Source organism: Rutidosis leptorrhynchoides, chromosome 8 (assembly GCF_046630445.1).
Source record: "Rutidosis leptorrhynchoides isolate AG116_Rl617_1_P2 chromosome 8, CSIRO_AGI_Rlap_v1, whole genome shotgun sequence".
Taxonomy (NCBI): Eukaryota; Viridiplantae; Streptophyta; class Magnoliopsida; order Asterales; family Asteraceae; genus Rutidosis; species Rutidosis leptorrhynchoides.
In genome coordinates, this window is record NC_092340.1 from 262,351,521 (window position 1) to 262,364,839 (window position 13,319).

Genomic DNA, 13,319 nt, shown 5'->3' on the forward strand with positions numbered 1-13,319 from the left:
GGAAATTTCCGGGTCATCACAACCGTTATTTCTTGATAATTAATATCGTATCTATCTTTGAGTATTTTCCATAATACACTTGGATCTTCGATCATATAATATGTAGATTCTAAGGACTCGTCAATATGTTTGCTAAGAAAAATACTTGCTATTGCTTTCTCTTGTTCGGAACAATTGTTATTTTCATTCAGGGTTTCTAAAATACCGATTAATTCGAGATGTTTTTTACATTCATAACCCATGTTAAGTAGTTGTTCCCACTTGATTCTAAAGGAGCAAATTTAAGCCTTTTCAAATTCGACAATTTCTATTATCAAAAAGATGAACAACATAAATCATAATCATAATTAATTTCTAACAACATGAAATTAGAATCATTTTAAATTCATAAGTAGCAAATAACAGAATAATGGTATGATTACAAATAATAAAACCACAAGGGCAGGATAGAATATAGGTTCATCCGGTGGTATATTAGCAACAATGATGATAGTTAGTATGACCAATACAATAGAAAAAATCATCCTTGTGTGAATCATCTTTACAAAAACTTTTTGAGAGTGGTAATCTGAGAAAATGAAGATTGATTTGTGAAAATGTGAAAACGGAGATGTTTATTTTATATTTGAAAAATATAGTCGTTGTAACGTCGTCAGTTGACGTTAACAACCGTTATGTATATATGACCGTTGTAACGTCGTTAGTTGACGTTAACGACTGTTATGTACTCGTTGTATTAATAATAATTTTAATAAAAGAATTTTATTAGTATAAATATGATTACTATAAATACATTTAGTATAAATACGTTTAGTATAAATACGAAGATTAAGAGAATAAACATATTATGCATAAATAATAAATTTAAGAATAAACATTAGTATGCATGAAATAAATAATGATTAATTGCATAAGTAATCATAAATGTTAGATAACATAAATATAAATGTTAGTGAAGTTAATAAGAGTTAGATTACAGAAATATAATTTTACTTATGATGATAATAATATTTACCTTACTAATAAATAATAGAAGATATCGTTAAAGAATTTCTTACCTTGATTAGTGACTTGTGTTTGCTTAGATAAACCTTGATTATACGAAGCACTTCGTGCTGATAACGTGTTATAATTCAGTAGGCTTATAACTACCTTTAGTGGTTTGATTCTTGATTAAGAATACTAATAATGAAGTGTAAGAACAAAGATGATAATGGAGAGAAAGAAGAAACACTTTGTAAGTGTGAGAAATGGTACAAGTGTTTTACCTTGCAATACATGGCTATTTATACAAAACCAAAGCTACCCAATATTGACTAAGTATTAGTACAAAATTGACTATCCACATATAAATAATATTGTTATTATTATAGGGGGATGATTCTCACACATATTTTTTTGATCCTCACACACCTATTTTAACCTTTTACTCTTCTAATAATACTCAATTGGTGTGTGATGATCAAAAAAGTGTGTGTGAGAATCATCCCCATTATTATAACACTATATTCTTTATTTAATAATGAAAATTGGGCTAATAAGTGAAAGTTATGAATAGTATAAGGGTTTACCTTGAGTCTTAAACATACAATCTATGTGTTTATTTTGTAGCCCATCTTTTTTGCCTGTTTGACTATTTACTCTACTCTGTTCCAACTTCTATACCGTACTTCTGATTTTTCTACCTGTTTTCAATCATAAAGCAAACACTTTTTTTTCTTTTTCTTTTATTACAATTACAATTACAACAACAATTTAAAGATATGGGTAAGTGGAATTATCGAAGAACATGGAGACCCAAGAATTATTATCGCGATCAAAGAATTCCAACTCCCCCAACATATTACGATACCGAATTTAAATTTCGAGGTAATTTTAATTTCTTAATCACCAATTTTTTATCTTTATTTTGGATGTATTTTTTGGATAAATTTCAGTGGATTTATTAGATCTATGAGTAACGAAGAATTGGAGTCTAGGGTTTTGTTTAGAGGGTTAGTTTTCTTGAATTGGGTTTTAACTAAATTTGTTTAATGAGGGGAATGTATTTGATTGTATTCATTTTTGGATGGAAGCTAATAAATTGAGTGGTTTTTTTACAGTTGTGAATGGTATTTGCAAGATAATAAGTGTAATGTAAGATGGTTGATTTAGGATTCTTTTTTTAGGGTTTCTAATTGAGATGGACCTGGGGTTTGAATAATGGCAGATTAATTAATTTGGAAACAAGTGGATTGTTGAAAGGTGTAAGCATTGCTGATTATGTATAAAATTTGGTTTATCTTGTGGTTCGTAAATGTAATGGTACTATAATATGAAATAGACTGAATTTATTTGAATTTGGCTAGATTGAATGTAGTTACTTCAATGGTATATCTCTTTTAAAAATAATGACTGATTATGAGTAGAAAATTGAAGACGTAGGATGCAGTTGTAGATAATATAATAGTTGTCAATCATTTTGGGCAATACCGAAAGCTAAGTAGGGTGTCTAATGAAGATTCGAGAGGTGTGACTTTGATACTTTGCTAAGGTAATATAGGAACACAGATCATGTTTACTCTCATTATAGGTGCCCATTTAAATTTTGTTGCTGTTGGCTTTGATTTTTTGGCACAAAAGAATATGACCAAAGTTCAAATATTTTGTTCTGTAACTTTAGGACAGATCTCTGAATAGTTTCTTTCTGAAATTGCAAAGTGAAGGTATAATAATAAGGATTGAGATAAGAAATCTTAATGCTGCTGATGCTTTGTTGAAAGTGTAGGAAAATTTGTTACAAAGAAGCAAACTGGAAGTAGATCAAGCAGTTGAAATTTCAGAATAATTAGAAATTTACAACTAAAGGTCACTCCAAATATAAGTGGTTAAAAAATGTTGAGCTGGTCTCGAGTTTAAATAAGGTGGTTTATCACGACAGTTATATTGTCAAATACTTTTGAAACAACTCTAAACTTCTCACATGGTGAGACAAATTCTGCACTTGATTATTTATTGGAATATAATTTTCTACTCCCTATCCATTTATACGTGGCAGTTTTAATCTAGCTATAGGTATATGGGTCAGTTTGAGTTGGGCTTTATCTCTAACGTGTCAAATGGGTGAACTTTTTTGATAGAAAATTTAGCTGAATCCGAAACAGATCAAAAGTCACTCGAATATATATCAATGCGTAGACCTTTCCAAATTTTTTATGACATATAGGCTCGTTTCAGTTATAGGTGGCACTTTCATCGTATTTAACTTATAGGGTTAAAGCCACAAATTGGCTATATACTTTCTCAAATGTTCCGATGTCGCCCATATACCCATTTGTGTCCCACTGTCGTCTACAAACTTTCAAAAAATGTACCGATATCTCCCACAATACTTTTTTTACCTGTAACGAAAACAATTGATGACGTGGATTCTAAGTAGTCATGACACGTCGGTGATACATCGGAACAAAAACGGAAAGTGTATGGGCGACATCGGAATACAAATGAAAGTATATGGGCGACATCGGAACACAAATGAAAGTATATGGGCGACATCGGGGCATATAAAATGAAAAAAAAAGTTAAATAATTAACTTTATCGGTTCAGGCGGTAACCGGTAACTAAATGTTGACATTGGAACATTTTTTAAAAGTTTGTAGACGACGGTGGAACGCAAATGGGTAGAGGTGTAAACGAGCCGAGCCGAGCCCGAGCTTGATAGTGTTCGAGCTCGGCTCGTTTAATTTTTATAAAGCTCGAGCTCGAGCTCGGTTCGTATCGAGGCTTACACTTCAAGCTCGAGCTCGGCTCGTAAAAAATGATAAAAGCTCGAGCTCGGCTCGATAAAAGCTTGTTTGTGAAAAAAGAAACACAATTAACCCGTATGTTAAGCAAAGCTCGGCTAGTGACTTTTTTGAAAAGCTTGAGCTCGCCTTTATCAGGTGCCAATCTAAAATATTTATTCTGTTATTTATTTGGATTTTTCCTTCAGCACAAAAAAGAAAAAGACCTAATATAGAGAAGGAATATGGAAGAAGTTGTATTTCACAGCGATGTGGGACTAAGTTTCTTTGAAAAAAATTTCAAACTTCTTCAAAAGACATCTAGGGAATGGGGAACTGAGTAAACGTAGATGGAAATGAATGGACACAATTATAGTTATACGGACTTGCATGCGTGAGTATCTGTACATCTTCTTTTAGGCCACTCCCTATCGTGACTAAACTATTCATCCTCTTAACATGCTACATCAGTGCCACATCAGCACCCAAATCCTATAACTAACCCATAGAATCCTATAACTAAACACTGTCTATCATGGCTAAAACATCTTCCTCTTACCTGCCACATCATTAATTATTTTTTTTATATTTATTTTAATCAACACAAAAAAAGTTGTAAAATATGCATAAAAGGTTTGTACATTTGGTGAAAGGGGTATTTTTTACCAAAAGCTACTAGCATGTGGGGTGAGTGGGTCCCATTTTTTCCAATAACCATTCGTTAAATCCATGGTGAGACTCCTATAACTAATACCTATAATGAATCCGTGCCTATGGCATTATGCGGGTAACTAACGGGTAACGACGGGTGGCTACGGGTAATGCTCCCATAGGGAGTGGTCTTAATTATAAAGTAATGATACAAATATGAATATATACATCTCTTTTAATTTATATGTAAGATGTAAGATATGTAAGAATACAAAAATGAAAAAAATATTATATTTCTATAAAACTCGTTTAGGCTCGCGAGCTTAAACGAGCTCGATATCTGAAGCTCGAGCTCGAGCTCGTTTAATAAACGAGCTTTAGTTAATGTTCGAGCTCGAGCTCGTTTAGGCTCGGCTCGAATCGAGTTTTTAACGAGCCGAGCTCGAGTAGCTCACGAGTAGCTTGGCTCATTTATAGCCCTACAAATGGGTATATGGGCGACATCGGGACATTTGAGAAAGTATATAGCCAATTTGTGGCTTTAACCCTAACTTATATGGTTCAGTTGGGTTGTATGTCTTTATTGGGATAAATTTAGTTAAAAACTGGAAACGAGTTAAAAGTCTCTCAAAGTCTGGTAAACAAGTGAGTTGATCTATACTTCAATCTAAATATTCCTGTACTTTTAAACTTTTCATCATGTTATCTGACACTATAGTATTTATCGTGTTTTAATAAATTAAAAGAGCAAAATGCATATGGGTTAACCCTACCTTCTCCTGTTTGACCCATATCCATTTTGACCATTTACCCAACCTTATATTTCTGATGCACCTACTTAAACTTAATTATACTCTACCCTGTTCATATGAGTTAACCCTACCTTCTCCTGTTTGACCCATATCCATTTTGACCATTTACCCAACCTTAGTATTTATCGGGTTGCTTATTTGAACAAATTTGGACTGAAATTATAATTTTTTTTCTTGTTAGAAAAGCTGAAATTATAATCTTAATCTCTTAACAGGAGCATGGAAAAATCCCGACTTACCATGGGAAGAAAGATTCTGCATATCAGTCGGAATTCAATGGCAAAAAGTCGTCAACGCTAAAAAATACATGAACTGCTACGACAATGTAGTAAAATGGAACGATTCAGCTGCTGAGTCAGCCTTTCGTGAGGCAAAAAAACGATTTTGGGACAAAATTAATGACATCTCGACCGATGTCCCCGAGCCCGATCCAAACATGTACAATGAACAGATCGATTGGAATCCAAAAATCGATCTTGAATTAGTAAAGGAATTGGACTTGGCATATTTCAATCCCGACGAGGCGGAGAAGTTAGAAAGTTATAATAAGAGAAATGACGGTTTTGCCCCTGGGTGCATTATAGGATTAAACGATAACAAAAATAATGATTCGAATAATAAAACATACGGTTGGGGTTGTTCTAATAAATCTGAAAATAAATTTGAAAATAATAATATTTCTGACCCGTGGGAGCGAGGAGCTACTCAAGACGATAATAAAGATGTAAAAGACAAATGGGGCCCCCGCGAAAGTAGTTTGTGGAATAAAGATGTAGCATGGGAAAATGGCGTAAGAGATTCAGTAAATAACGATATTTCATGGAATGTGAATAATTCGTGGCATTGGAACCAGTATAATAATCGAGGTTCGAATATGCAAAGGGGAGATTACAGGGGTAACTCTTTTGGCAGAGGTCAATGGTGTGGTCAACGTGACGTTCGAAACAGTCAAGATGGTCAAAGAAATAATGGACGTGGTTGGGGGTCGAATAATAATAGTTGTAGAAAAAGAGAAGGCGAACAGCGTACAGGAAACTATAAAAGTGCTAGACTTCAATATGATGATTACAGGGAAAGTTATCAGTACAGGAGGTAAACTGTTAATAAACTTGAAGCAGTTTTCAATGATGCTTATGTTAACCAAATGAAGCTTTTGCATATGTTATATGAACACGATGCTCGTTTTTGTCGACATGGTTTTAGCAAAACGGGGGTCATTGTTACATGGATGTGTATTTTTTTTTGGTATAACGTCGGTGTATGTTATGCAGCTGAATGGGTGTGTTCCAACCTTTTGAATTACTTTTGTATACGATATGTTATACTAGCACCCTTTCGCGACATTAAACTAATGTCCACAAATTTTGGTACTTTGTTACTGATAATGTTTGGAATAGTAATGCATCTAGCATAACTAGGCCATTTACATATTTGCTGATAAGTATGATGCCATAATAGTTTTTGATAAACTTTTGTTTTTGCCTTTTCGCCAGATCTATATGGATGTATAGATAGTTATTAATATAAATATAAAATATACATATATAGAGATAAAGATGAAAAAAGGCTTGGACTGGTTGCAATGGCTTTCGAAATTGGCATCCAAACATATATCTTTGGCTGTAGAATGTTTGTATCGTTCCTGTCATATGGGTAGCTGTATGTATTCTGCTTTAATTTCTTTGGTTTATTTAGATGCATGGCTGCCTTAGCCATTGGCTATACATGTACATGATAGTTTTATTATAAATATTAATAATATCTTCCCTGCTTTAAAAAAAAAAAAAAAAAAAGATAAAGATAAAAAGTTAAAACAAATGACTGAATGAGCAATGTTTACTGTCGGGTTCATTTTGCAGTAAAGTAAAAGAGAAAAATGCAGAAATCTTCTGATACAAGTAACGTCACTTTTACGAGAAACTTATTTAGCATTATCTGTTGGTTTTTATACTTGTTTGATACACAGCTATAATAATAATAATATACATATACATTATATATCATATTTCACAATTAATGTAAAAAACTAAAATTAAGACCTAAATAGAAAATTAGTAGCTTACACTAAGAATGTAAAAGGAGAATATACAATTAAAATTGAGGATGTTAAGTGAATGTACAGTAAAACCATGTTAAATATTATATCAAGTGAAGTTTATCGAATGAAACTAGTCGTGAATATCATCTACAAGTTCAGAGAAGACGACCTAGACGGTTTTGACATAAAAGGAGGAGAAAATGTGCTTCCGTATGTCCTTCCGTTTTGGGATCTAGCGTCACTGGCTTCGGTAATTGGTATCAGGTTATACTCTTTTTTGCAGATTTAGACGAAACAGTTGTGCTTGGTCGTCGAGTTGGGTTTGGTGGGTGATCGGGCCGTCAATTGTTTTAGTATTGGGGGTCAAGTTATAAGCAAATATAGAAGTTCGTTGTGAAAATGATGAGGCCTTATTATGCACTCGCGATTGGTTGTTCGATTTGGAAGGTAGTTTATTAGTATATTCTATATCTTTTGTCCATTAATGTTTTATATGTTCATTAGTATTAATATTTTGGGTTGTAAGCGTTAATCTTCTATGATTAATTTGAATCTTTTTTTACCATGTGTAGATGAAGATGAAATGTGATGGTGCTCCAAATGAACATATATTTAGGCACAATATCCTTTCAATATGTAAAGCTTTTAGTTACAATTGTTCAATTTACAAGTGATATTCGTTTAAATAATAAAAGGTGGAGACAAAAGACAGATTCGACGAATTGAAGACGCAAATGACCAAAAAGCTAAAAAGTACAAAGTACAATCCAAGTGGTTCAAATTATTGATGAGAAACGTCTAAAAATTACAAGAGTACAAGCCGTGAAACGCAAAGTACAAGATATTAAATCGTACGAAAAGGTGTTCGAAAATCCGAAACCGAGACATGAACCAACTTTCAGCGCGCGACGCAACGGACCAAAAATTACAAGTCAACTATGCACAAGAATATAATATAATATATAATTAATTATATATATTATTATATATTATATTTATAAGCAGCCCACGTTTAACTCAAAGAGATGAGCTGGAATCCAAAGCTCCGCGACTGCGGAGCTATGAAGCAGAAAAAATGCCGCACTCGCGGAGATGTACAGTTCAACGTGGGCCTATAAAAGGCAACGAATTCTGCTCGATCAAACACACCTTTTTCTTTTCCTTTCTCTCAACATATACGATATATATATATATATATATATATATATATATATATATATATATATATATATATATATATATATATATATATATATATATATATATATATTTTATAATTATAATTTTAATTTAAGTTTAATAATAATAAGGTTATGTTAGCGAATGTTTTAAGTTTTAAAGTCGGAACTCTGTCCGTGTAACGCTACGCGATTAAATACCACTATAAGCTATGTTCTTCCTTTTTAAATTAATGTCTCGTAACTAAGTTATTATTATGCTTATTTGAGCCGAAGTAATCGTGATGTTGGACTACAAATTAAGATTGGGTTATTGGATTTTGTACCATAATTAATGTTTGAACAAAAGACCGACACTTGTAGAAATTGGACTATTGACTATTAATAGATAGGGGGGTATTGTCTAATTGAGTGACAACTCATTGGAGTCTGTCGAACCTATCTTCAAATTAATTAACCTAATAATTAATAATGATCATGGTTGTCCTATTTAGTAACATTCATATGGAATCTATTATAATCATTTAATTAATTAACCGGGTTGGGTAATTGATTATTCAAACTGATCAAGTGGGTAAATTAATATTCATATCTAATCAAAACAGGGGTGGATTACATACAGTGATAACTGGTGTAATTGTTGACAGAAGTGATAACTGCGTCACAGTTTAAATCTTTAATTAGTTGGAATATTTGACTTCGGGTATAAGGGTAATTTGACGAGGACACTCGCACTTTATATTTATGACCGATGGACTGTTATGGACAAAAACCAGATGGACATATCGAATAATCCAGGACAAATGACAATTAACCCATCGTAATAAATTAAAATCAATACGTCGAACATCATGATTACGGAAGTTTAAATAAGCATAATTCCTTTATTTTATATCTCATCGCATTTTATTTATTGCACTTTTAATTATCGTACTTTTGATTATCGCATTTTTATTTATCGTCATTTACTTTAAGCTTTAAATTAAGTTGTATTTATATTTAATATTTTACATTAGGTTTTAATTGTGACTTAAGACATAAAATCGACAAACAGGTCACTAAACGGTGAAACCCTCTTTTTATAATAATAATAATACTACTACTATATTACTAATATATATATATATATATATATATATATATATATATATATATATATATATATATATATACACAAATATAATTGTTTAAAAATATAGTGTACGCAATAAGCCGTCTCCCTGTGGAACGAACCGGACTTACTAAAAACTACACTAATCTACGATTAGGTACACTGCCTATAAGTGTTGTAGCAAGGTTTAAGTATATATCCCATCTATATAAATAAATTAAACTTGTGTAATTTGTATCGTATTCCGTAATAAAAATAATACTATTTCGTACACCACCGCTGCACACATCAAGTTTTTGGCGCCGCTGCCGGGGACGCTAAAACGCTATATTTTTAATTTTTATTAATAATATAATTATATAAAAAATATATATATATATATTTCTAAGATTTGTCTATAAAAAGTATTTTTATTTTTTTTTAAATATAAGTTTATTTTTATTATATATATATATATATTCTATCATATATTTTGTAAAAATAATAATAATAATAATAATAAACTGAATCTACCGAACCAGTTTGAGCCTGCACAACATCTGAATATGCAAACTCCGCACTCGCGGAGATTTTTGGGCAAAAAGCATCCGCACTCGCGGAGCTGTCTGACAGGCTGAACATTGGACTTCATTAATTACGGAATTAGGGTTATATTTTTAATTAATATTATTATTATACCGTAATTAGGTTTACAATTAATATATTTGTTTTTAGTTTTAGTTTTATTTGTAATTTTAAGTTTAAATATTATTATTAAGATTAATATTTTTATAAAATATAATATAAAAATAATATTTTTATAAAATTTGTATTTTTATCATTTTTAGTTATAATTTGTATTTTTATCGTTTAATCGTAATTTGTATATTTATCGTTCGTAATTAGTTTTAAGCTTAGTTTTTGCCGTAGTTATTTTATATTTCTAGATTTCTAGGCTTTGCCGTAAAATCCCTTAAGTGCTTTTTCTTTAGATTAAGATTTAGACGCTTTAAAATTTTACGACGTTGCTTATCGCTCTAGTTATAAATAGATTTTAGTGCCTATTTAAGTTATTGCCGTTTTGGCTATAGAATTTCTTTTAAGCTTTAATACTTTTAGGCGCAACTTTTAGTCTTAAGTTTTTAGACTTTTAAGTTCCGACGCTCTACTTTCTTATTATTGTTTTTCGACCTTTTATTTTTCGACGTTTTTCGACACACTCTTTTTCTTCTTCTTATTTCTCGACGCTCTAGTTTTTAGGACATAGATTTTTTTTTTTTTATCTTCTTCAAATTTCGACGAAAAATTATTTTAAGCGGTTAAATTGATAGACATCCAAAATTTTCTGGTTCGTAGTAATAGTTGGATTTGTTAGTGGCGAGTTGTGAGCTTCCGATTTAAAGGGTCCTGGCTACCTGCTACATCTATTGGCTATTCGAAACGTGGGCAAAATCAGAAAAGTCTATTAATTTGATAACTTAAATAATTTTTAACTTTATAACTAATAGGATATTCAGTGAATGCACCGAGCAAAACGTTCACCACCTTTCATACGTTCACCACCTGTAACTCGATCAAGACATCTAACCAATATTGTCGCCGTTGATTTTTCTTTAGAATCGTCATCTAGTCGACCAAGTACCCCAATTCAAATTTCCGATAATCCATTTTTTGAACCCGACTTCACAATTGAGAACCCGGAGGATATTCAAGGACAATTCCAAGATCCTGAACCACTAATCATTCCTCCTGAACTACAAACCGTTAAATCAGAATCTTCTAGTGATTCGTATTCAACAAATTCAATTATGAAAGTAACGGAACATCTAAGTATGGAAGACCGAATGAGAGCCACACGCACGGGCCAAGGTCACGCCATTATTAAGCCAGATGTTAATGCGCCAGATTATGAAGTCAAAGGACAAATCCTACACATGGTCACTAATCAATGCCAATATAGTGGTACGCCAAAAGAAGATTCAAAAGAACATCTTCGAACCTTTAATAGGATCTGTACTCTATTTAAAATCAGAGAAGTTAAGGATGAACAGATCTATCTCATGTTATTTCCCTGGACTTTAAAGGGAGAAGCCAAAGATTGGTAAGAATCGTTACCCGAATGAGCGATTGATACATGAGATGTTTTAGTTGAGAAATTTCTTAAAAGATTCTTTCCGGCATCTAAAGCCGTGAGACTTCAAGGAGAAATTGTTACGTTCGCGCAAAAGCCAAATGAAACATTATATGAGGCGTGGACAAGATTCGGAAAGTTGTTGAGAGGATGTCCTCAGCACAGTATAGACAATTATCAAATAGTACAAATATTCTACCAAGGTATCAACGTTGCTACACAAAAAGACATCGACACAGCAGCTGGTGGTTCCATTATGAAGAAAACCGCAACTGAAGCTCACAAAATCATTGATAACACAGCCTCCCACTCGCATGAGTGGCATCAGTAAAAAGATATTTTTCGTTCATCTAAAGTGGCTAGAGCCGATTCTAGCCATGACTTTGATTCCGTTTCCGCAAAAATAGATGTTTACGAAAGACGAATGGAAAAGATGACTAAAGATATTCACGCAATACGAATTAGTTGTGAGCAATGCGATGAACCACACTTAACGAAAGATTGTCACATTGAACAAACGATGGAACAACGAGAGAATGTTTCCTGCATGAACCAAAGGCTGGGAATTAATTATCAAAATAATTATCAACCGCCAAGGCCAAACTTCAATCAAAATCAAAACATTCTTTACAATCCAAATGGGCCAAAAAATAACTCGTATAACCAACAAGGTCCGAATAACCAACCAACTCAAAACAACACTTTTAATCAACAAAGACCTAGCATGTATAAACCACCACAACAAACCGAAGAGAAAAAGCCAAATCTAGAAGAAATGATGGCAAAGCTAATGGAATCTCAAACACAATTTATTACATCTCAAACCCTAACAAATGAGAGGTTTGATCAGTCATTAAGAACTCAACAAACTTCCATTTTGAATCTAGAAAAACACGTAAGTACTCTTGCTAGCTTGATGAGTAAGAGGGAACAAGGAAATCTACTGAGTGATACTGAAGTAAATCCTCAGAATGAGAATGTTAATATGGTATCAACGAATTCTGAAAAACCAGCACCAGAAGATGGGAAGGTTTTAGATGTGAGTAACAATGAAGAAGTTACAACACCACCACCACCCGAGTATGTAAAGCCAGTGGTGGAACCATACAGACCACCCATCCCGTTTCCAAGAAAAGGAGTTGAGTATGAGCAAGTAATAGGTAATAAAGTTTGTGATACCTTTGGAAAGAATAAGAAGAATAAGAAAGTGCAAGAAACAAAAACCGTAGAAGTAAACCCAGTGAAGACAGTGCCACCGAAACCTCCACCCAGGTTGGGTGATTCGGGTGAATTTATTGTTCCTTGTCTACTTAGTGATTGTGTCATGTATGCTGCACTAGCAGATTTAGGTGCGAGTGTGAGTGTTATGCCTCTTTCATTATATAAGAGATTAGGAGTAGGTGAGTTAAGTCCAACAGAGATGAGTGTTCGACTCTTTGATCAAACAATTAGGCACCCAGTTGGAATTGCTGACAACCTACCCGTTCAAGTAGGTAATTTAACCTTTCTAGTCGAATTTATTGTCAGTGACATAGAAGAGGACTCAAACATTCCTCTAATTTTAGGTCGACCATTCTTAGCGTCTACCGGGGCGTTATTTGATGTAAGATATGGTAGAATGACACTTAGTAATGATGAAAAATCGATCACCTTTGTA

At 32.7% G+C, this 13,319-nt stretch overlaps 1 protein-coding gene across 1 annotated transcript; it reads left to right on the plus strand.

Moving 5' to 3' along the window:
• The first annotated feature begins 1,662 nt into the window (after positions 1–1,662).
• LOC139862688 (uncharacterized) lies at positions 1,663–6,670 on the plus strand. Its single transcript, XM_071851312.1, has 2 exons — positions 1,663–1,869; positions 5,441–6,670. The coding sequence occupies exons 1-2, from the start codon at positions 1,764–1,766 to the stop codon at positions 6,319–6,321; spliced, it is 987 nt and encodes a 328-aa protein (XP_071707413.1). The 5' UTR covers positions 1,663–1,763; the 3' UTR covers positions 6,322–6,670.
• Positions 6,671–13,319: the final 6,649 nt, after the last annotated feature.